The sequence below is a fragment of the Pan paniscus genome, chromosome 7 (genome assembly GCF_029289425.2).
Source record: "Pan paniscus chromosome 7, NHGRI_mPanPan1-v2.0_pri, whole genome shotgun sequence".
NCBI lineage: Eukaryota > Metazoa > Chordata > Mammalia > Primates > Hominidae > Pan > Pan paniscus.
Genome location: NC_073256.2, coordinates 46,251,507 through 46,275,611, shown reverse-complemented (window position 1 = coordinate 46,275,611; position 24,105 = coordinate 46,251,507). Strand labels below are relative to the sequence as shown.

At 43.5% G+C, this 24,105-nt stretch overlaps 1 protein-coding gene across 4 annotated transcripts in view; it reads left to right on the top strand.

Moving 5' to 3' along the window:
* The window catches only part of CCDC25 (coiled-coil domain containing 25), a 98,173-nt gene that overhangs the window by 32,941 nt on the left and 41,127 nt on the right, over positions 1-24,105 (top strand). Inside the window, exon 9 of one of the 4 annotated variants that reach the window (XM_003830792.4) lies at positions 3,486-4,680. The exons of the other annotated variants lie outside the window; for them this stretch is intronic. Coding sequence (XP_003830840.1) covers positions 3,486-3,515 — 30 coding nt within the window. The 3' untranslated portion in view covers positions 3,516-4,680. Of the gene's footprint in view, positions 1-3,485; positions 4,681-24,105 lie in introns of those variants that run through there. 4 annotated transcript variants of the gene reach the window in all.

Sequence of the window (24,105 nt, the reverse complement as noted above, 5' to 3'; positions counted from 1 at the left end):
GGGGGATTGGTTCCAGGACTCCCCGAAGCTACCAAAATCCTAGGATGCTTGAGTCCCTTGTGTAAAATGGAGTAGTATTTGCATATAACATATGCACATCCTTCCATATACTTTATCTCTAGATTACTTATAATACCTAATTAGTGTAAATGCTATGTAAATAGTTGTTATACTGTATTTTTTAATTTATATTATTTTTATTGTATTTTTTTAATTGTTTTTTTCCTCTAAATATTTTTGAGCTGAGGTTGGTTGAATTCACAGATAAAGAAATCAAGGGCCAACTGTAACAGAATTTAAGATCCCTTACAAGTCACCTAGTCAAACCTCAGATTTAGTGCATGAATTAGAAGTAATAGGATTTTACATCTTGTTTATATCTACATATTCTTCTAAAAATTTGTAAGAACAACATTCTTATTCCCATCTCTATGAAGAACTAAATGTACGAGGCTCCTTTATGAATCAGAGATGTTTCTTTATAATTTATTCCTGAAAAATTTCAGAATAGCATTATTAAATTAAATAGAGCTTTGAATTTGAAGTTTAGAGACTTAACTGTCATGTGCTAATTGAGGTGGGGGGATTAAAAATCCCTTGGGCAAGGGAACGTTGTCACAGTGGTTGGGTTAAATCCTAATAAAGTCATTTAACCTCTCTGAGGGAGTATTCATCATCAGTAAAATGGAGACATATTATTTCACAGGGCTGCTTCAGAATTGAAGCAAAGACACATCGATGTGAAAGTCTTCCTTGACCTACTTTGTAAATAGTCATATTTTTATACCTTATCCAGATAGTCTTTGGTTGCTGTTTTTCCAGAATATCATTATGAAAAGATGAGATGTGTTTAATCCTTTCTGGAAGCTAATTTTAGATTTCTTGAAACTATTGGAACAGTTTAACACTAAACAGTAGTCTTCAACATACCACAACTCAGATGCCATTGTTGTGGTTATTTTGCTTATTGAAGTTTTCTGTATGTTAGAGGCACTTTCCACCAGAAATCTAGCCCCCATATTATTTCATGACCTTAGTCATTTTATTCTCATCATTTTGGATTTTTAAAGCTTGTATATAATTCTAGAGTTGAGAAATAAACAAATACACACACACACATATACATACCTACCTACCGACCTACATACATACATATACAAACACCATCTGATCAGTGACGGATGTTAAAAGTCCCGAGACTAGGAAATTGAATTTGTAGCCCAAAAGATTGCTAACCTTTCTACCCTAACTCTCCCTCTGTTGCTTGCAACCCCTGTTCCTGAGCTCCAAGTATGAATCAAGTTCAAGATTCCAAGGAAGTTTTGCACTGGGTGTTTTTATTCTCTCTTTCAGTGAAAATGTTTTTATAGTTTTTCTCCATACTTTAAAAGAATAGACTAATTCTCCTTGTAACTGTCTTCTGTTAAGGGATACAGATGTTTGTGTTTTGTTTTGTTTTGTTTTGTTTTGTTTCCATAAGTTATTGGGGTACAGATGGTATTTGGCTACATGAGTAAGTTCTTTAGAGGTGATTTGTGAGATTTTGGTGCATCCATCACCCAAGCAGTAAACACTGCACCATATTTGTAGTCTTTTATCCCTCACCTCCCTCCCACTCTTCCCCCTAAGTCCCCAAAGTCCATTGTATCATTCTTATGCCTTTGCATCCTCATAGCTTAGCTCCCACATATCAGTGAGAACATACAATGTTTGGTTTTCCATTCCTGAGTTACTTCACTTAGAATAATAGTCTCCAGTCTCATCCAGGTCACTGCAAATGCTGTTAATATATTCCTTTTTATGGCTGCATAGTATTCCTTTGTGTGTGTGTGTGTGTGTGTGTGTGTGTGTGTGTGTGTGTATACACCACACTTTCTTTATCCACTCGTTGATTGATGGGCATTTGGGTTTGTTCCACAATTTTGCAATTGTGAATTGTGCCACTGTAAACATGTGTGTGCAAGTATCTTTTTTGAATAATGACTTCTTTTCCTCTGGGTAGATACCTAGTAGTGTGATTGCTGGATCAAATGGTAGTTCTACTTTAGTTCTTTAAGATATCTCCATGCTGTTTTCCATAGTGGCTGTACTAGTTTACATTCCCACCAGCAGTGAAGAAGTGTAAGCGATACAGATGTTTTATGATCCAATTTAGAACGTGATCAGTTGATTTTTCAGTTAAAGGCAAGTGTTTATATAATATAGGACTTAAGTTTTAATTTAGCATATACAGGTTCATCAAGAAGAATAATTACTGTAATTCCAAAACATAGCCCCAGACAAGTGGGGACTCTGCACATCTAACTCACAGCCTTTATAGGGAATGGCTTACTTTCGTTGATGACAGCCCAGACTGTCTTACTGAGTTGTTCATCTTCAGTGTTTGGGATCTAAAGCTGGCATTTAAAGATACTAAATGACTCTTTCAAACATTGCTACTGCTTTTATTTCAGATTAAGACTCTGGGGCGATCATAGTCTTGGCGCCTGGATATAACACAATCATTAGTCTGCTCTTTGTACAATTATCGAAGGCATTTTTACCGTGGCTTCAGTTCATCATGCTAATGGAAGAGAACCACAGAGAAAACCACTAAGTGAAGTTGGAGCTAAAACCAGACTTCACAGGAACCAATGTTTTCTACCCATATCGTATTTCTCTACCATCTTTAATAAGGGCCATTTAGATAAGCCTTAGTCTGATCCCTTTCTCTAACAATGCTGGTGTTAAGCAATGGGAAAGAGAAAAAAGATAAAACAAGTGTAGTGTTCAGGTTGTGACACTGGCAAGCAAATCAGAGTGCACACTCTTAGTGAATGTTGTCCAAAAAGGAGTCAGGGCTCTACCTTTGTGTGTGGCCTTCAGGACTTGCTTGTAAGCCACACAATAAAATCAGTCCCTTTGTGCTGTATACCATTATGCAGGTTTTTTAAATTAAAAAATGTGGCAAACCAACTAAGTTGGTGAACTACCCTATGTTTGACTTCCTAATGGCCTTTCCTATTAAAAAAGAAGAAGAGATCAAAGCCATGTTGTGAAGTCACAAATCTGTGACAATGTTGAGGCTCAAATTACTGGAACTTAGGCCAGAATCAGTTTGCATATTGGCAGAATTGTTGGCATGAGGACATTGAGGCAGTGTTTGCTTGGTACATTTGTTGAAGGATCTGTCATGTTTTCTTACAGTCACATTTGTTTTTCACTATACTAGGTCAGGTGGGACTTACTGCATTATTTAGAGATCAGTGGTCACTTACTGCTGTGTAATCAGGCCATGTAATGACACCTCACAAAATATAGCTGTTAATTCAGCTATCTCAGGAAACTGACAACTTAAGGTGGAGAAGTGATGAGTCAATTTAGTTATTTTACTTTCTGAACTCAGTGACAGATGAGAAGGCAGCTCGCTAATTAAGATAATTGTACATTTTAAATATTGAATTATTTTCAAGGCTTTTATGTTCTCATTTTTTTGTTTCCTACAGGATGGCAATGATTCAGATGAATTCATGTAAAAGGAGAAAAGGAGAAAAGGACCTTTGAAAGATGTGAATGTAGAGACAATTGCAGACCTTTTGGTTTCATCTGTGTTCTGAAGTATAAAATACAACCAAAATTCTACCTTCATCCTACCCAGAAATTATTGATTTTCAAGTTTTAAAAAAATTGTACCTTTTTTGCTGACAGAAAAGGATCAGATACGTATAAAATAGTTGAACTTGACAGCATATAACTTAAAGTGAAAATGTTTTTGCCAGAACATGTCTTGGTACCTTGTGAAAGCAGGCTGCCCTTGTTCTTGAGATAGACTTTAAAATGAACCAGCTCTGAAAAGTACTTCTGCTGCTCTGGTCTATCCCTGAAAACAGATGTCTTGAAACACTTTTCATATTCTTAAAATAATCTTCACTTCTGTTAAGAAGAACATGTTGGTGGGTAATTATGCGAATGTTTCCCTGTCCCTGATTTCTCGATTAGGCGTATGGGTTTTGAAAAAGAGATTTTTCAGAAGATTGTCAGCTTCAGTATTCATGTTCCATCTTGTCATCTGGGTCTGTTAGCGTAGTGACCCTCAGCGCAGTCTGTCCAAGCGTTTACGTCCTTGCTTCCTCTGAGCAGAGGCCTCCAACTTAGTATCAACATATTTAAAGAAATTGATGGTGTTCATCAAGCTGGGGCCTGTGGCAGTTGTTGCCTGAGCACCAAGTAACCCAAGCCACCTATGTGACAACTTCTGGGCCCAGGAGTAATTTCTCAGCATTGAGGGTAAAATAGGATGGAGTGCTCTGTTCATCATTTGGGAGACGTAGGTTACCTGATTTGTGCCTTAGGATGCAGCGTGAAGCAGAAGTCCGTATTGCAATTATGATTTTAGAAGGAACTAAGCATTTTACTCACACCCACAGCAGCAAGAATGACCTCCTGCAGCAGATATTCCACCTGTAATAGCACTTTGGAACTGTGGGCAAAACCAAAAGGCTAGTGTTTCCATTTATTCCACGTTGGTGTATGGGGTTGAACTGGAAAATTCCCTGAGGCAAAACTCACTGGCCAAATTTTGAGAGGGTATAGAAAATGACTTTAGAGATGAGTGGTTTTGTGTATGTGTCTGATGATATTCAGTCTGATGTTCCGCAATTTTAAAAGTTATAATAAAATATCATTTTTTTTTATCTGGAAGGACATTGATATATGAATTCTTAGAATTTGCTATAAAAAGGGTAGCCCCCATTCCACAAGCTGGTTTTGAGGGTGATCTTGCTCTAAAAAACCTCATTCATCATAGGCTCAGTCTGACAGGTTCTGTACGGGGCTATCATCTTTCTCCTCCTCTGCTAAATGCCTCTTTCTTCCAGCTGCTCACTGGGTCAAAGGGATGTCCTTTCTCAGATGTATTCTTGATACATCTCAGATGTATTCGTAGCTGTGCTCCTTCCATACTTCCAAGGAGTCCGGCTTCTACTAGAATTCCTCTGTACCTCACACTGCAACACATGTAGATAGCGCTTTTGAAAAATACATATATTTTTACTATAGTATGAGAGGTCCTGGGGCTCAAACTTTAAACATTTCCTAACTCAGCTTACACTGCTTTAAAATGTCCAGGTCTCTCTGCTGAATTCTCTTGTTGAATTCATAGCTCTCCAACCTCCTCTGTGTTGATTCCTATGCCCCTACCCCGCAGCCTCTTTGTTTTATTTTTTTCCCCATCTCTGTTGGTCCCAGGGAAAGCAAGGAAATTTTCTTTTGAGGACTTATAGGTTGATCGCCCACAGGTCAAACTGTTGGCATTGAACTCCTCTCATTTCTTGCCATTGGATTGTTTCCTAAACGTTGGATAGGAGAATTCGAAATTGTTGCTATTTTTATGAGCTGTGCCCTTGATCAAATCTGTGCTGTGGGTCTGAGTCACTTTGCCGACGTCGTCTTCAGTTTCAACACTCTGATCAGCATGCACGCGAGGGGCATGTTTAATTTACTTCACTAACTGCTATATTCTATAGCTTTAGACTTCATATTTCTTATCCACCTTTGTCTAGGCTCACGATCTTTGGGCAAGGGAGCTTTGTCACCGTGGTTGGGCTAGAACAAATATTGAGAAGTTTACCAACTCAGATGTTGAGAAGTTTATTGAAAGGCACTGACATTAGCAGAATAAGTGATGGACATTAGTTGAACCCCTTCAGTGTCTATGTGTTTTGTTGTATTGTCTTTAACTCGTTCTTGAAGCACAGATTTCAGCGAACCTTTCAGCTATTCAGTGCCAGCGGTTTTCCCCACTCAGGAAAGATGGTGTGAGCCGTACACACAGCAGGATTAGACGGGGAGAGTTTCAGCTGCAGCTTCTAGTTTAAGACCAAAGCCCTTCCTGCTGCATCTGTCTGAGAGGGGAAGCTCTTGTTTTCCAAGCTGGAACCATTTATGAGGAAAACTGAGCAGGGTGGCAAAATGGAAAAGGAACAATTTTCTAGTTTTTCCTACCTGTGATATTGAGGCGTGCTTTTTCTTTGATTTGAGGTACAGCATGTAAATAACAAATTTCCATATTCAAAATGATCACATTAGAGTGACTGAGTGACCTTTTGATTTTAAAGCCGACTAAAATCTGACCAGACCACAATGAAAAGTATAAAATTAGAAACTTAAATTCCAAGCTAAATTTCAGCTTTGACCCACCTAACTGGCAGCTCAGAAACAAGGACCGCACTGCTGCTGCCAGAGCAAGCTCACATCCAGCTGGCACTTCGTGAGAGCTCCTTCCTGCCGGGCACGTGTGAGTTCAGTGCGGGCAAGAGACTTTTATGCACATTCTGTCATTCAAAAGGGAAATGATGCCAACCCCAGATGCAGCATGTCCTGAATGAATGATCTGTAAAATACAATAATAAAAGCTTATAGTTTGAGTAGAACTGTGTGTGTGTGAGAGATTTCACTTATTTTCTCCTGCAAGTTCCAGTCTCACTGATGGGATGTGCCTGCTTATTTTTTTTTTTTAATTAATTAATTTATTTATTTTTATTTTTTATTATACTTTAAGTTTTAGGGTACATGTGCACATTGTGCAGGTTAGTTACATATGTATACATGTGCCATGCTGGTGCGCTGCACCCACTAACTCGTCATCTAGCATTAGGTATATCTCCCAATGCTATCCCTCCCCCCTCCCCCCTCCCCACCACAGTCCCCAGAGTATGGTATTCCCCTTCCTGTGTCCATGTGATCTCATTGTTCAATTCCCACCTATGAGTGAGAATATGCGGTGTTTGGTTTTTTGTTCTTGCGATAGTTTACTGAGAATGATGGTTTCCAATTTCATCCATGTCCCTACAAAGGATATGAACTCATCATTTTTTATGGCTGCATAGTATTCCATGGTGTATATGTGCCACATTTTCTTAATCCAGTCTATCATTGTTGGACATTTGGGTTGGTTCCAAGTCTTTGCTATTGTGAATAATGCCACAATAAACATACGTGTGCATGTGTCTTTATAGCAGCATGATTTATAGTCATTTGGGTATGTATATACCCAGTAATGGGATGGCTGGGTCAAATGGTATTTCTAGTTCTAGATCCCTGAGGAATCGCCACACTGGCTTCCACAATGGTTGAACTAGTTTACAGTCCCACCAACAGTGTAAAAGTGTTCCTATTTCTCCACATCCTCTCCAGCACCTGTTGTTTCCTGACTTTTGAATGATTGCCATTCTAACTGGTGTGAGATGATATCTCATAGTGGTTTTGATTTGCATTTCTCTGATGGCCAGTGATGATGAGCATTTTTTCATGTGTTTTTTGGCTGCATAAATGTCTTCTTTTGAGAAGTGTCTGTTCATGTCCTTCGCCCACTTTTTGATGGGGTTGTTTGTTTTTTTCTTGTAAATTTGTTTGAGTTCACTGTAGATTCTGGATATTAGCCCTTTGTCAGATGAGTAGGTTGCGAAAATTTTCTCCCATGTTGTAGGTTGCCTATTCACTCTGATGGTAGTTTCTTTTGCTGTGCAGAAGCTCTTTAGTTTAATTAGATCCCATTTGTCAATTTTGGCTTTTGTTGCCATTGCTTTTGGTGTTTTGGACATGAAGTCCGTGCCCACGCCTATGTCCTGAATGGTAATGCCTAGGTTTTCTTCTAGGGTTTTTATGGTTTTAGGTCTAACGTTTAAATCTTTAATCCATCTTGAATTGATTTTTGTATAAGGTGTAAGGAAGGGATCCAGTTTCAGCTTTCTACATATGGCTAGCCAGTTTTCCCAGCACCATTTATTAAATAGGGAATCCTTTCCCCATTGCTTGTTTTTCTCAGGTTTGTCAAAGATCAGATAGTTGTAGGTAAGCGGCGTTATTTCTGAGGGCTCTGTTCTGTTCCATTGATCTATATTTCTGTTTTGGTACCAGTACCATGCTGTTTTGGTTACTGTAGCCTTGTAGTATAGTTTGAAGTCAGGTAGTGTGATGCCTCCAGCTTTGTTCTTTTGGCTTAGGATTGACTTGGCGATGCGGGCTCTCTTTTGGTTCCATATGAACTTTAAAGTAGTTTTTTCCAATTCTGTGAAGAAAGTCATTGGTAGCCTGATGGGGATGGCATTGAATCTGTAAATTACCTTGGGCAGTATGGCCATTTTCACGATATTGATTCTTCCTACCCATGAGCAAGGAATGTTCTTCCATTTGTTTGTATCCTCTTTTATTTCCTTGAGCAGTGGTTTGTAGTTCTCCTTGAAGAGGTGCTTCACATCCCTTGTAAGTTGGATTCCTAGGTATTTTATTCTCTTTGAAGCAATTGTGAATGGGAGTTCACTCATGATTTGGCTCTCTGTTTGTCTGTTGTTGGTGTATAAGAATGCTTGTGATTTTTGTACATTGATTTTGTATCCTGAGACTTTGCTGAAGTTGCTTATCAGCTTAAGGAGATTTTGGGCTGAGACAATGGGGTTTTCTAGATAAACAATCATGTCGTCTGCAAACAGGGACAATTTGACTTCCTCTTTTCCTAATTGAATACCCTTTATTTCCTTCTCCTGCCTGATTGCCCTGGCCAGAACTTCCAACACTATGTTGAATAGGAGTGGTGAGAGAGGGCATCCCTGTCTTGTGCCAGTTTTCAAAGGGAATGCTTCCAGTTTTTGCCCATTCAGTATGATATTGGCTGTGGGTTAGTCATAGATAGCTCTTATTATTTTGAAATATGTCCCATCAATACCTAATTTATTGAGAGTTTTTAGCATGAAGGGTTGTTGAATTTTGTCAAAGGCTTTTTCTGCATCTATTGAGATAATCATGTGGTTTTTGTCTTTGGCTCTGTTTATATGCTGGATTACATTTATTGATTTGCGTATGTTGAACCAGCCTTGCATCCCAGGGATGAAGCCCACTTGATCATGGTGGATAAGCTGTTTGATGTGCTGCTGGATTTGGTTTGCCAGTATTTTATTGAGGATTTTTGCATCAATGTTCATCAAGGATATTGGTCTAAAATTCTCTTTTTTGGTTGTGTCTCTGCCAGGCTTTGGTATCAGAATGATGCTGGCCTCATAAAATGAGTTAGGGAGGATTCCCTCTTTTTCTATTGATTGGAATAGTTTCAGAAGGAATGGTACCAGTTCCTCCTTGTACCTCTGGTAGAATTCGGCTGTGAATCCATCTGGTCCTGGACTCTTTTTGGTTGGTAAACTATTGATTATTGCCACAATTTCAGCTCCTGTTATTGGTCTATTCAGAGATTCAACTTCTTCCTGGTTTAGTCTTGGGAGAGTGTATGTGTCGAGGAATGTATCCATTTCTTCTAGATTTTCTAGTTTATTTGCGTAGAGGTGTTTGTAGTATTCTCTGATGGTAGTTTGTATTTCTGTGGGATCGGTGGTGATATCCCCTTTATCATTTTTTATTGCATCTATTTGATTCTTCTCTCTTTTTTTCTTTATTAGTCTTGCTAGCGGTCTATCAATTTTGTTGATCCTTTCAAAAAACCAGCTCCTGGATTCATTAATTTTTTGAAGGGTTTTTTGTGTCTCTATTTCCTTCAATTCTGCTCTGATTTTAGTTATTTCTTGCCTTCTGCTAGCTTTTGAATGTGTTCGCTCTTGCTTTTCTAGTTCTTTTAATTGTGATGTTAGGCTGTCAATTTTGGATCTTTCCTGCTTTCTCTTGTGGGCATTTAGTGCTATAAATTTCCCTCTGCACACTGCTTTGAATGCGTCCCAGAGATTCTGGTATGTTGTGTCTTTGTTCTCGTTGGTTTCAAAGAACATCTTTATTTCTGCCTTCATTTCGTTATGTACCCAGCAGTCATTCAGGAGCAGGTTGTTCAGTTTCCATGTAGTTGAGCGGCTTTGAGTGAGATTCTTAATCCTGAGTTCTAGTTTGATTGCACTGTGGTCTGAGAGATAGTTTGTTATAATTTCTGTTCTTTTACATTTGCTGAGGAGAGCTTTACTTCCAACTATGTGGTCAATTTTGGAATAGGTGTGGTGTGGTGCTGAAAAAAATGTATATTCTGTTGATTTGGGGTGGAGAGTTCTGTAGATGTCTATTGGGTCCGCTTGGTGCAGAGCTGAGTTCAATTCCTGGGTATCCTTGTTGACTTTCTGTCTCGTTGATCTGTCTAATGTTGACAGTGGGGTGTTAAAGTCTCCCATTATTAATGTGTGGGAGTCTAAGTCTCTTTGTAGGTCACTCAGGACTTGCTTTATGAATCTGGGTGCTCCTGTATTGGGTGCATAAATATTTAGGATAGTTAGCTCCTCTTGTTGAATTGATCCCTTTACCATTATGTAATGGCCTTCTTTGTCTCTTTTGATCTTTGTTGGTTTAAAGTCTGTTTTATCCGAGACTAGGATTGCAACCCCTGCCTTTTTTTGTTTTCCATTTGCTTGGTAGATCTTCCTCCATCCTTTTATTTTGAGCCTATGTGTGTCTCTGCACGTGAGATGGGTTTCCTGAATACAGCACACTGATGGGTCTTGACTCTTTATCCAACTTGCCAGTCTGTGTCTTTTAATTGGAGAATTTAGTCCATTTACATTTAAAGTTAATATTGTTATGTGTGAATCTGATCCTGTCATTATGATGTTAGCTGGTGATTTTGCTTGTTAGTTGATGCAGTTTCTTCCTAGTCTTGATGGTCTTTACATTTTGGCATGATTTTGCAGCGGCTGGTACCAGTTGTTCCTTTCCATGTTTAGCGCTTCCTTCAGGAGCTCTTTTAGGGCAGGCCTGGTGGTGACAAAATCGGTCAGCATTTGCTTGTCTGTAAAGTATTTTATTTCTCCTTCACTTATGAAGCTTAGTTTGGCTGGATATGAAATTCTGGGTTGAAAATTCTTTTCTTTAAGAATCTTGAATATTGGCCCCCACTCTCTTCTGGCTTGTAGGGTTTCTGCCGAGAGATCCGCTGTTAGTCTGATGGGCTTCCCTTTGAGGGTAACCCGACCTTTCTGTCTGGCTGCCCTTAACATTTTTTCCTTCATTTCAACTTTGGTGAATCTGACAATTATGTGTCTTGGAGTTGCTCTTCTCGAGGAGTATCTTTGTGGCGTTCTCTGTATTTCCTGAATCTGAACGTTGGCCTGCCTTGCTAGATTGGGGAAGTTCTCCTGGATAATATCCTGCAGAGTGTTTTCCAACTTGGTTTCATTCTCCACATCACTTTCAGGTACACCAATCAGACGTAGATTTGGTCTTTTCACATAGTCCCATATTTCTTGGAGGCTTTGCTCATTTCTTTTTATTCTTTTTTCTCTAGACTTCCCTTCTCGCTTAGTTTCATTCATTTCATCTTCCATTGCTGATACCCTTTCTTCCAGTTGATCGCATCGGCTCCTGAGGCTTCTGCATTCTTCACGTAGTTCTCGAGCCTTGGTTTTCAGCTCCATCAGCTCCTTTAAGCACTTCTCTGTATTGGTTATTCTAGTTATACATTCTTCTAAATTTTTTTCAAAGTTTTCAACTTCTTTGCCTTTGGTTTGAATGTCCTCCCGTAGCTCAGAGTAATTTGATCGTCTGAAGCCTTCTTCTCTCAGCTCGTCAAAATCATTCTCCATCCAGCTTTGTTCCGTTGCTGGTGAGGAACTGCGTTCCTTTGGAGGAGGAGAGGCGCTCTGCATTTTAGAGTTTCCTGTTTTTCTGTTCTGTTTTTTCCCCATCTTTGTGGTTTTATCTACTTTTGGTCTTTGATGATGGTGATGTACAGATGGGTTTTCGGTGTGGATGTCCTTTCTGTTTGTTAGTTTTCCTTCTAACAGACAGGACCCTCAGCTGCAGGTCTGTTGGAATACCCTGCCGTGTGAGGTGTCAGTGTGCCCCTGCTGGGGGGTGCCTCCCAGTTAGGCTGCTCGGGGGTCAGGGGTCAGGGACCCACTTGAGGAGGCAGTCTGCCGGTTCTCAGATCTCCAGCTGCGTGCTGGGAGAACCACTGCTCTCTTCAAAGCTGTCAGACAGGGACATTTAAGTCTGCAGAGGTTACTGCTGTCTTTTTGTTTGTCTGTGCCCTGCCCCCAGAGGTGGAGCCTACAGAGGCAGGCAGGCCTCCTTGAGCTGTGGTGGGCTCCACCCAGTTGGAGCTTCCCGGCTGCTTTGTTTACCTAAGCAAGCCTGGGCAATGGCGGGCGCCCCTCCCCCAGCCTCGCTGCCGCCTTGCAGTTTGATCTCAGACTGCTGTGCTAGCAATCAGCGAGATTCCGAGGGCGTAGGACCCTCCAAGCCAGGTGTGGGATATAGTCTCGTGGTGCGCCGTTTTTTAAGCTGGTCTGAAACGCGCAATATTCGGGTGGGAGTGACCCGAGTTTTCCAGGTGCGTCCGTCACCCCTTTCTTTGACTCGGAAAGGGAACTCCCTGACCCCTTGCGCTTCCCAGGTGAGGCAATGCCTCGCCCTGCTTCGGCTCGCGCACGGTGCGCGCACCCACTGGCCTGCGCCCACTGTCTGGCACTCCCCAGTGAGATGAACCTGGTACCTCAGATGGAAATGCAGAAATCACCCGTCTTCTGCGTCGCTCACGCTGGGAGCTGTAGACCGGAGCTGTTCCTATTCGGCCATCTTGGCTCCTCTCTTTCTGTGCCTGCTTATTTTAGGCAAGTGGGGAGACGGAGGTACTTGGCTCCCCATGTGATGATGCCTGCCCTTCACACAGTCACAGCAGGAGGAGAGGAGCAAATCCTAGTAAAGGGAAGGTTGCCCAAGAATTCCAGGAAGAGGATTGAAGAACCCAGAGCTGAAAGGCCACAATATTTGAACACTAGTACTTGGAGTTTACAGCTTGACCCTCTGCTCTCCCAAAATTCCTGGGGGTCTGCCTGAAATTTTGGCCAAGGCAAGCCTGCAAATGTGAAGACTTCCTGGGCGGTTTCATGGATGACTGTAGGGCTATGGATTGTGTTCTGTTGATAGATTTTCACCTCTTTTATGATAGAGTTTACACTATTGTGAGAATGCTTGCAGGGAGGTTTTAGGCTCAGAGGAGCCACACAAACATACAAGTTTTTCTCCCAGCTGTAAAAGCATATTTGAATTCTTAAATGTTTACCAGAGCACATTTGGTTTGCATTTCTAGTCAGGGCAATGCCTGCATCCATTGGTTTTAACTCCCTTAGCTGCTAGCATTCTGGGGTTTAAATGTTTAAGTAAATTAGTCTATATAGGGAATGTAGTTTGAAACCAGAATTTTTATACAGAAAAATTTAGAGATGTGTGTATATACTAGGTGACTTAGCAGTGCAGTGAAAATAACAAATACCTACCCAATGCCATCTTTTAACCTGGGTTTATCATTAGATTATACATACCTCTTTTTCTGTCTTAAATTGATTGCTTAGTTTTGTCTTTCTGATTTCATTATTGTGTCAATTTTTGGAGGGGCTGTGACCTTTCTACCTTAGCGGTGTGACCATAGGTCTACACCATAGCCAGATGAAACAAGAAACTGGTCTCTGCCCTTGGCATGTGCTGAGTGGCACTGACCTGGCAAGGAATGGCGGCCAGAGGAAATCATTGCTCACTCTAGAAATCCATGTTGCTTTTCTAGTTCTCAAGCCTGGTGAGTGGGTGTCAATATTTAACGCTGAAAAAAAAACACAAGGAATTCTCCAAAGTCAGTGTTGTGTTTTGTTCCAACATCAATCCCATCTTGTAACCACTGCAGTGAAAATATAAGACAAATGGCCTGACATTTCACATCCTGCCTGGATGAGGCCTTAGCTGCCTGGGCTCCTGCTGGTGTTTTGGTTTCTGCATCAGCAGTTTGCTTTCCATAGACAAGGCTAACATTTGCTTATGATTTCAGAAGAGAACCGGGATCTTTCAGGTGGTAAAGGCTGATCTGTCAGACTTGAAGCTTTTTGACCCTTGGTGAAGACACAATGCAGGGTCAGCAGATGAAAACCACAGACTGAAAAAGAGAAAATATTCGGGGCACCGTGCAGCGCCCTGGAACCAGCCTAGCCTTGCCAGAATCGTCTTCCACTGTGAAGCCCTGGTCTTCATGTAATATCCCTTCCAAACTCTGAAGTTCGTATTTTATGTACTCTGCATCAGTGAGGCTTACATAACATTTCAAAACTGGAATTGCTTTTAGGAGGGTCTTTGGAATCAGCTGGAAGGTCTGAAATAGACAAAGCTTAAATCTGGTTACCAAACAGCATTTTTTTTTTTTTTTTTTTTTTTGAGACAGAGTCTCGCTCTGTTGCCCAGGCTGGAGTGCAATGGCAAGATCTTGGCTCACTGCAACCTCTGCCTCCGAGGCAATTCTCCTGCCTCAGCCTCTCAAGTAGCTGGGAATACAGGCGCGCACCATCACTCCTGGCTAATTTTTTTATTTTTAGTAGAGACGGGGTTTTGCCATGTTGGCCAGGCTGGTCTCGAACTCCTGACCTCAGGTGATCCACCTGCCTACATCAACAGCTGAGGCAGAAGAGTGCAGTGGCTCAATCCTATAATCCCAACACTGGGAGGCCGAGGCGGGAGGATTACTTGAACGCAGGAGTTCAAGACCAGCTTGGGCAAGATACTGAGACCCTCTCTCTACAAAATAATAATAATAATATAAAAATTAGCTAGGCATTCCTATAGTCCTAGCTACTCAGGAGGCCAAGGCAGGAGGATTGCTTGAGCCCAGGAGTTTGATTCTGCAGTGAGCTGTGATAGCACCACTGCACTCCAGCCTGGGGGACAGGGAGACCCTGTCTCTATTTAAAAAAAAAAAAAGAAAAAAAAGATAAAAGCAGGTAAACAAAACACACAAATCTCCCCTCATTTTAGCTGCTGCCTCCTCCCTGCAGGCCCTCTGTTAACGCCCCCAAAGCCCAGGAGGTCTTGGAGGAGTGGCCCCCCAGGATCTCCTGGGCTTTGGGATCAGGAAGAATTTTTCTTTTCCACAAAATTATTAATTTTTTAAAAATTTACAGGCATAGGTACTCATGGTGCAGAATCAAAAGGTATAAACGGGAATAGGGGGAAAGTGTTTCCAGTTCCCCTGCTTGGGGCCAATCAGCGTTACCTTTTTAAAAATCAAAGGCAGCCAGGGGCAGTGGACTCATGCCTGTAATCCCAGCACTTTGGGAGGCCAAGAGGGACAGATTGCTTAAGTCCAGGAATTCAAGACCAGCCTGGGCAACGTGGCAAAACCCCATCTCTACAAAAAATACAACAATAAAAAAAGTCCAGGTTGTTGGCAGTCGCCTTATAGTCCCACCTACGCAGGAGGCTGAGGTGGGAGGATTGCTTGAGCCTGGGAGGTCAAGGCTGCAGTGAGCCATTATCTCACCACTGCACTCCAGCCTGAGCCTGAGTGAGACCCGATTTAAAAAAAAAAAAAAAAAAATCAAAGGCAGAAGCTCTTGTTCTGGACTCAGCTGAGCTTGGGGATTCTGCCTGCTTCTAGGCCTGGCGGAAGCAGTGGCTCAGCTACAGGGAAGGGGGAGGGGCTTCTCTCTGCCTTTGCATCCTGGGGCTTGTAATCCAAGAGAGAATACCGCATTCCCACACCATGGGGCTGAGGGGAAGATAATGAGTTGAGAAATGAAGACCAACAAGAAGATTAGGAGCCACTTGGTGTCCCTATCCTTGAGCGGGCCTCTATTTGGACACAGAGTTACAGGATGAATGGTTTCTTAATAAGCTCCTCTGATCCAATTAAAATCTGAGCTCCATGTAGAATGACCCAAAGAAGAAAGCCGTTTGCTTTCATCCCTGTGCTTGAGGGTGGGGCAGAAGTGGGAGTGTCTGCAGGTGCGAGGGGGTGGGAACAGGACTGGCCCCAGGCACCTCCAGTGCCCCTTTGATCGTCTCCCCACGCCCAGCCTGCCAGAGCTTCCCAGGGCCCTGGCACCTCTTCTTACCCCATCAGAAAGGATGGGAGAAGAGCTCTTGTGTGGGTGACGATATTTAATGCACTGTCTACTGAAGGAAAGGGAGCACACACCATTTCCACTCCTAGACTTTACCTTCCGCGGTGTGCATTTAGGATACAGCTCTGCTCCTTTTATTGTTTATATTTTTAATTTTTTAATTTTTTTTAATTGGAGATGGAGTCTTGTTCTGTCATGGGCTGGAGAGCAGTGGCGTGATCTCAGCTCACTGTAACCTTCGCCTCCCGGGTTCACGCGATTCTCCTGCCTCAGGCTCCCGAGTAGTTGGGACTACAGGCGCCCACCAACACGTCTGGCTAATTTTTGTGTTTTTAGTAGAGACGGGGTTTCACCATGTTGGCCAGGCTGGTCTCGAACTCCTGAGCTCAGGCAATCCGCCCGCCTCGGCCTCCCAAAGTGCTGGGATTACAGGGGTGAGCCACTGTGCCCGGCCTCTGCTCCTTTTCTATGTGACTTTAGATGCATGACTTGTCCTCCCTGGGCCTCCATTTGCCCACTGGGAGATGAGGAATAGAGCTAGAGCAGGACTGTACATTCTGGTGCTGCAGGGGCAGGTAACACCTGTGAGAAGGTGAGGAAAGTGGCTCACATCCTGTGAGCTGTGGGGGCTGGGATGAGCCAGAGAGCACATAGCTCTTCCTTTAGGGCAGCTGCTTCAGTTGTGGGGAAATGGAGTTTTATAAGGGAAGTCAATGAGTAAAGTGCATTGAAAGAGCTGAACTTGGTAGGACCGAAAAAAGGAAGTTGCTTGTTTCTCCCACTTTCTTCAACAATGATCTGAATTCTCTTCCCCGCCCTTAGATGCCATCTTGGATGAACAGATCAGATTCCATGATTTCCTGATCACTTTCCAATACAGGAATTGTTATATATATTTGAGACAGGGTCTTGCTCTGTTGCCTAGGCTGGAGTGCAATGGTGCAATCACAGCTCACTGCAGCCTCAACCTTCTAGACTCAAAATCCTCCTGCTTCAAGCTCTCAAATACCTGGGACTAAAGGCGCATGCCACCATGCCTTTACTAACCACCTTTACTAACCACTTAACTAAACAGCACACCCAGCTAAGTTTTTAATTTTGTGTACAGTGGAGCCCCCTCCATGTTGCCCCAGCTGGCCTCGAACTCCCGGGCTCAAGTAATTCTCCCACCTCGGCCTCCCAAAGTGTTGGGATTACAGGCATGAGCCATCCCGCCCAGCCAAGAACTGTTCTGTTTTACAATGACAATTTCCCTTTAGATATGAAAAATTCTTCTCATTTAAATCAGAACTTCAATCTAACATATAATTCAGAACTTCAGCTCACCTCCTGGTTCACATCTGATACTTCACCCTGCCTCTTCCAGAATGCCCCATGGTCCCCCTCTTCCCCAGCGACGGCCCCTCCAGAATGGGGGTGGAGGCTGGAGAAGGTGGGTTTAGGGAGGATTCGCCGCTGGATCCTCTAGGACAGGGGCAGAGGGCAGGAGTCAGAGAAAAAGAGGAGAGTCTTTCATGGCGGGCACTCTTACAACCTGGCTGTTGGCGGCCCCACTGCAGCAGAGGCCCCAGGGCTGGTTCTTTTCCACCCATTTGTGGGTTCTTCAGGCTCGCTGTAAGGATTGTCAGTGCCGTAGTTGTCTGATCCTGGAATGCGCTTCCCAACTGGGTCTTTACAATCTCACACCCTTTCCCAGTCACAAAGGGCACACCTGCAGCCACCTCTGAGACTTGAGCCCACTTTGCCAGCAGCCCTCGTCAGTGAAGTCTCAACAATTTAGCTCTCACTTGGAACCCAGCTTTCTGCTATTGCTTCCCTGTGATCGAGGGAAACCACTTGCTAAATGAGGCAAGTCCAGTTTGGCCAGCTGCTACCACTGTCTCCCCAACTTGCTGTTGTGGGTAGCTCTAGCTTGTGTCCTGCCTTAAGAATTATCCAGGTGAGAAGCAGGATCTGTCCACCCCCGGCCCATCCCCAAGTTCCAGAAGGCTCCTCATTCAGCTTGGTGTAGTAGGATTGGAAAAGTGGAGCTCTCCCTTCCTGGGCCCGTGGATTCCCTTCAGTGCAGTCCTTTAAATTGTCATATCTTGTAGAGCTGTTGGGGTGATTGGTTTGGCTCTCTTTCTGTATATCATGCATTGTGTGTCTTACAACCAGAATCCCTTCTTGCTCTCTGCTTTGAGACTTCATGAATACCCGGTAACATAACATTACAAATCTAGATTTTTTAGGTAAAGTTTCCAGATTTTTATATATTGGCTCAAAATTATGTAATATTGTATAGGCCAAACAAGGTTTGTCTGTGGGCTGTCCATTGTCCAGGAGCTATCAGTTTTTAAGGGCTCTGGAGAGCTCTGGCTCTGAGCCCAGTTTAGAAAGAGCTCTGGGTCTTCTCCAGTCCTCATCATCTGTGAATTTCTGATTTTCCTGGATTTAGTATGAGCCACTGGAAGGAACTCTAGGTGACAGAGTATTATCCAGTGTGGATACCACCAGTGTCCTAGAGAAAGAAGAGATGCAGCGAAGGACCAGCAGGTGGCAGGAGAGAGTAAACCCTGGTCTCGGCGCGCATCACGCGGAGGTTCAGCGGTCCTTGAGAAGGCTGGACACAGGAAGTGCTGCACCTCACAAAAAGCTGTGCTTCAAGGGGGGTTTCAAAGCTCTTTGCCTTTGAAATCTTAAAAATGTGGGCGGAAGGTGCCTGAATCTTCTTCTAAACCAATACTACGTGTTGATCTCAGAGGCAAACTGAGCCAGGTGCTGTGGCTCACACCTATAATCCCAGCTACTTGGGAGGCTCAGGTAGGAGGATCATTTGAGCCCAGGAGTTCGAGACCAGCCTGGGCAACATAGGGAGGGCCCATTTCATTTTAAAATAAATGCTGTCGGCTGGGCGCGGTGGCTTACGCCTGTAATCCCAACACTTTGGGATGCCGAGGTGGGGGCAGATAACTGCAGGTCAGGAGTTCAAGACCAGCCTGACCAACATGGTGAGAGCTCATCTCTACTAAAAATACAAAAATTAGCCAGGTGTGATGGCACACACCTGTAATCCCAGCTGAGGCAGGAGAATTGCTTGAACCTGGGAGGCAGAGGTTGCAGTGAGACAAGATCGCACCACTGCACTCCAGCCTGGGTGACAGAGCGAGACCGCATCTCAAAAAATAAATAAATAAATAAATACTGTCAAAGCACAATGCTCATATTTAAAATAAAATCTCTTTGGTTTCAGAATAAACTTTTTATTTTTTATTTTTTTTGAGATGGAGTTTTGCTCTTATTGCCCAGGCTAGAGTGCAGTGGCACAATCTCAGCTCACTGCAACCTCCACCTTCCAGTTTCAAGCAGTTCTCCTGCCTCAGTCTCCCAAGTCGCTGGGATTACAGGCGCCCGCCACCAAGCCCAGCTAATTTTTTAAATATTTTTAGTAGAGACGGGGTTTCACCGCATTGGTCAGGCTGGTCTCGAACTGCTGACCTTGTGATCCACCCGCCTCAGCTTCCCAAAGTGCTGGGATCACAGGCGTGAGCCACTGCGCCTGGCTGTTGTTTTTATGAGACAATGTCTTGCTCTGTTGCCCAGGCTGGAGAGCAGTGGTGCAATCATAGCTCACTGCAGCCTTGAGCTCCTGGGCTCAAACAATCCTCCCACCTCAGCCTCCTGAGTAGCTGTGACCACAGATGCACACCACTACATCCAGCTAATTTTTAAAAATTGTGTAGATGCAGGTCTTACTATGTCACCCAGGCTGGTCTTGAACTCCTGGGCTCAAGTAATCCTCCTGCCACGGGCTCCCAAAGTGCTTCTATGTTTCCTTTGTGCATGTCATGCACAGGTTTCATAGACTCATAGCCTGTGGAGGTTGGAAGAGACTTTAAGGGTCATCTTAGCTGACCTAACTCTTCTGTGACCTCTGCGACTCCCTAAACAGAAGACCTAAGCCTGGGCATGAATGCATCCAGAGACGGGAGCTCATGACTCACAGTGACTTCTACCTGCTGCTCTGTCCTCTGGAGCCACACAGTACAAGTTGAATTCATCTTTTCATGTGACAGTTTAAAAAGTTTCAAGACAGCTGTCAGCTGCCACCTGTGACTGCCCCTAAACATCCCATTCTCTGTGATCCAACGAGACAGCAGGAAAAGCAGGCATCTGCGGACAGAGGATGGCTTCTGACATCCCATGGGGCAAGACCCCCCAACTCTTCCCTGTTTGGCTTACTCCCAGGGAAGGAGCAGCTCTTGAACTGTGCATGGTCTTCAGCCATGACTCCAGCCATGAACCCAACCATGATCCCAGCTGGCCTGCACGGGAATAGGGTAGAGACAATTCTTCAAATGTAGCCTAGACACCTGACTCTGACTTACACCACCCATTAAATCCCCTGTCTTTTCTGCACTTTGTATTGATTAGATTATTCTGGTTTTTTTTTTTTTTTTGGAGGGGGCAGTGGTTTGGACCATGGTATAGGACTTTAGATTTATTCCTTAAAATTTCTTTTTACTATATAATGTAACAAACACACAAAAGAGTGTATGAAAAAATATGTTCATTTTCAAGGATAATATAAATATATATATATAATATAAATATTATATGTTATATTTCTGAGGTTAGGAAATAGAACAGTACTCACCCATCCTTCCTCAAAGTCCCGTTTGTACCCTTTCCTAATCACATGCCTGGCTTCCCCCCAGCTCTCCTGAATTTTGTGATAATCACCTGCTTCTTCTTCATATCTTTTATCTCTGATGTGTATTTCTATAAATAATACACTGTTTAGTTCAACCTGTTTTTGTTTGTTTGTTTGTTTTAGAGACAGGGTCTTTCTCTCTTGCCCAGGCTGGAGTGCAGTGGTGCAATCACAGCTCACTGCAGTCTCAAGCTTCTAGGCTCAAGTGATCCTCCTACCTTGGCCTCCCAGAGTGTTAGGATTACAGGTGTGAGCCACCACCGCTTCTTCCTATTTTGAAACTCATTCATGGAATCTTATTGTAATGTTTTTTTCTATGACTTGCTTCTTTCAGTCAATATTATGTTTTGATGAATTTTCTCTGTCAAAGACATCTAGTTGGAATCTGCCTATTGAGTTATTTATGGTTCTCATTATTTCCTTGAACATAATTCCTTTTACAAATATATGTACATGTTTGTAAATATTCCTTCTATATTGTCACCCCCCAAAATTTGGAAGAATGGGATAGGTCTCAGAATAGTGCCTTCAGCAAACATCCCTTCTGACTGAGGTTAATCCATTACTTAGCACTCTTTGGGCACACTTAACCAGTTTTTTGTTTGGTTTTGTTTTGAGAAGGAGTCTCGCCCTGTCGCCAGGGCTGGAGTGCAATGGTGCGATCTTGGCTCACGGCAACCTCTGCCTCCCGGGTTCAAACGGTTCTCCTGCCTCGGCCTCTCAAGTAGCTGGGATTACAGGCACCTGCCACCACACCGAGCTAATTTTTGTATTTTTAGTAGAGACAGGGTTCATGTTGGCCAGGCTGATCTCGAACTCCTGACCTTGTGATCTGCCCGCCTTGGCCTCCCAAAGGGCTGGGATTACAGGCTTGAGCCACTGTGCCCGGCCACACTTGACCAGTTTTAATCCTCCTGATTTTACTTTAATCTGGACTATATTCTCCTACTTGCTCACATGGTTGTCAAAAAACAACCTTGCTTTAGAGCCAGATAAAATATATTTATGGCATCTTCCTGATCTACCAGTCTAGCAACCCTGCCAAAAATAAAAAATAAAAAAGGAATGAGGCTTTGAGAACTTGTATTGACTCCTAGTAATTGCTGTACTATTTTCTAAATAACATAAAGCAGCCCTTTGGTTTCTATAATTTTGCCTGTGATTGACGGCAAGTCATCAAGCCGAGAGTTGTGGGAATTCACTGTTGACCTCTGGAAAATAAGAACTACCCTTTCCAGGCCAGGCGCAGTGGCTTGCGCCTATAATCCCAGCACTTCGAGAGGCTGAGGCGGGTGGATCACTTGAGGCTAGGTGTTCAAGACCAGCCTGGCCAACGTGGTGAAACCCTGTCTCTACTAAAAATACAAAAATTAGCTCAGCATGGTGGCACGTGCCTGTACTCCCAGCTACTCGGGAGGCTGAGGTCGGAGACTCGTTTGAACCTGGGAGGCAGAGGTTGCAGTGAGCTGAGATCGCACCATTGCACTCCAGCCTGGGTGACAGAGCGAGACTCTGTCTCTGAAACAAACAACAAAAAGAACTGCACTTTTTGATACCTAGTCTTGCTTTCCATGGTTTCTCAAAGTTCACAAATAACACTTGAGAAATCTCCACTGACAAGTTTTCAGTACCTGGGGTGTCCGTCATCTGGGCCAGGAAGCTAGGAGTTGGAGAGGACAAGAGGTATTTTTAGTACAGAGAAGGGATCGACTGGGACAAAGCTCTTAATGATTGGCTTCCAGAACGTGGTAGATGAAGTAATTTGTAAGAAATCAGCAGTCGGAGTGAGATTAAGACTCTAAGGATGAAGGGGAAAGATTGAGACAGTCAGTGCGTGACGAAAAGCTCACTCTTACAAGAAATGAATCAGAAGGTTGCCAAAAGGAAGTGGTAGAGTTAGAACAATTTTGTAGTCGGTCCATTTAGCATGGAATGATAACTTTCTCCACCTGCCAATTCGGAGCCAAGGAACAGGAGAGAAGAAAGAAAACAAGATAGCCCAGGGCTGTGGATGCATCAGCTCAGGGGTGAACTTCAAGGAGTTCAGGTCATTTGTGGGGCAGCATCAGAGGGGCTGAGGGGCTCCAGGCCCCGCAAGAAGGAAATCAAATATATATTTTAAAAATGTATGGACAAGTGAAAATGGGACAAGTAACGTGATTGGGGATCTGTCCAAGAGCTAAGTGGGTTATGGAAGGAAAGGGAAGCCACCACCAAGTATGAGACTAAGCAGCGGATGCGCAGCGTGGTTGATGTTGGGATGTATTCTGGGGAAGCAATGCTGCCTGCTGCCGAAGAGGGAGCCCAGTGTGCTGGTGGGAGGGAGAGATGGGTTCAGGTGGGGCGGCCATATCACCTGAAGTCAGGGACAAGTGGACCTGGTGCCGGGGTCACTAGGAGAAAAGGGATACCCTGTTGGAGAAAGTAACAGGACCAGATGGTGTGACCTGCAGTGTCAATGGTGGGCAACAGTCTGGGGAAGCAGCAGAAAACAAGGCGTGGTTTCCTACTTGGCCATACAATGTTATGGTGAGGGGAGATGGATAGGAGAAAGCTGCTTTGGTTAAGGAGAAAGGCTAAGGAGAAAAAGGCTTGAAAATGAATGGAAATTTGCAGTGATAAGGCTGGGGATAGTAGGGCTTTCTGACAGCAGCTCAAGAGCCTTTAGAGAATGGGTCTGAGGCCAATGGCCAGGGGCAGAGCACAGCAGGGAACTGTGGGTGGCTTTTGGAGAAGACATGTTGTGGATAATATGGATGGAGGCACGAGGGTTTGGAGATCTGTGTGAGGGCCAGGGGTGATCTTGTTGAAGCCTCACAATCATTCTATGGCGTGAATCTGACCTCTTTTTTTATAGATGCAGAAGCCCAGAGTAGCTGTGAACATGAACCATGAGCTCTCTGTGGGCAAGGCTGCCTGTGTCTTCATGCATCTTCACATCTACAGGAGTACCTGTCCCAAGTGTGGGAGTCTGTGCAAAAGGACAGTTAGTCCATTTGCACAATACTTGCAAGCTTTTCAGGAGCATGCAAAAAATGTATGAGACCTTGGAAAAATGTACTGGCTTCTAGATTCAAATAGAAACCACTATCGAATACATATTTAATTAATGTCTACAAATGTCGTGCTACCATATCATCCTTACATCTAGATTTAGCATTCATAAATATTTCATTTCATTTAGAGACAGGATCTCACTCTGTTGCCTAGGCTGGGGCACAGTGATGCTATCATTAACTTACTGCAGCCTTGACCTCCCAGGCTCAAGCAATCTTCCTACTTCAGCTTCTTGAGAAGCTGGGACCACAGGCGCATGCCACCACTCCTGGCTAATTTTTGTATTTTTTCTTTTTTGTAGCGACGGCATCTCGCTACATTGCCCAGGCTGGTCTCAAACTCCTGTTTGAGAGTTTGGCCAAGTGATCCACCTGCCTTGGCTTCCCGAGGTGCTGGGATTACAGGCAAGAGCCACTGCACCTGGCCTTATTTCATTTTAGACTTGTAAATTGGAAGTGCACTTTGATTACTGAGGAATCATGGTCATTTGTAAACTGGGTTGCTCAAAGCCAAACA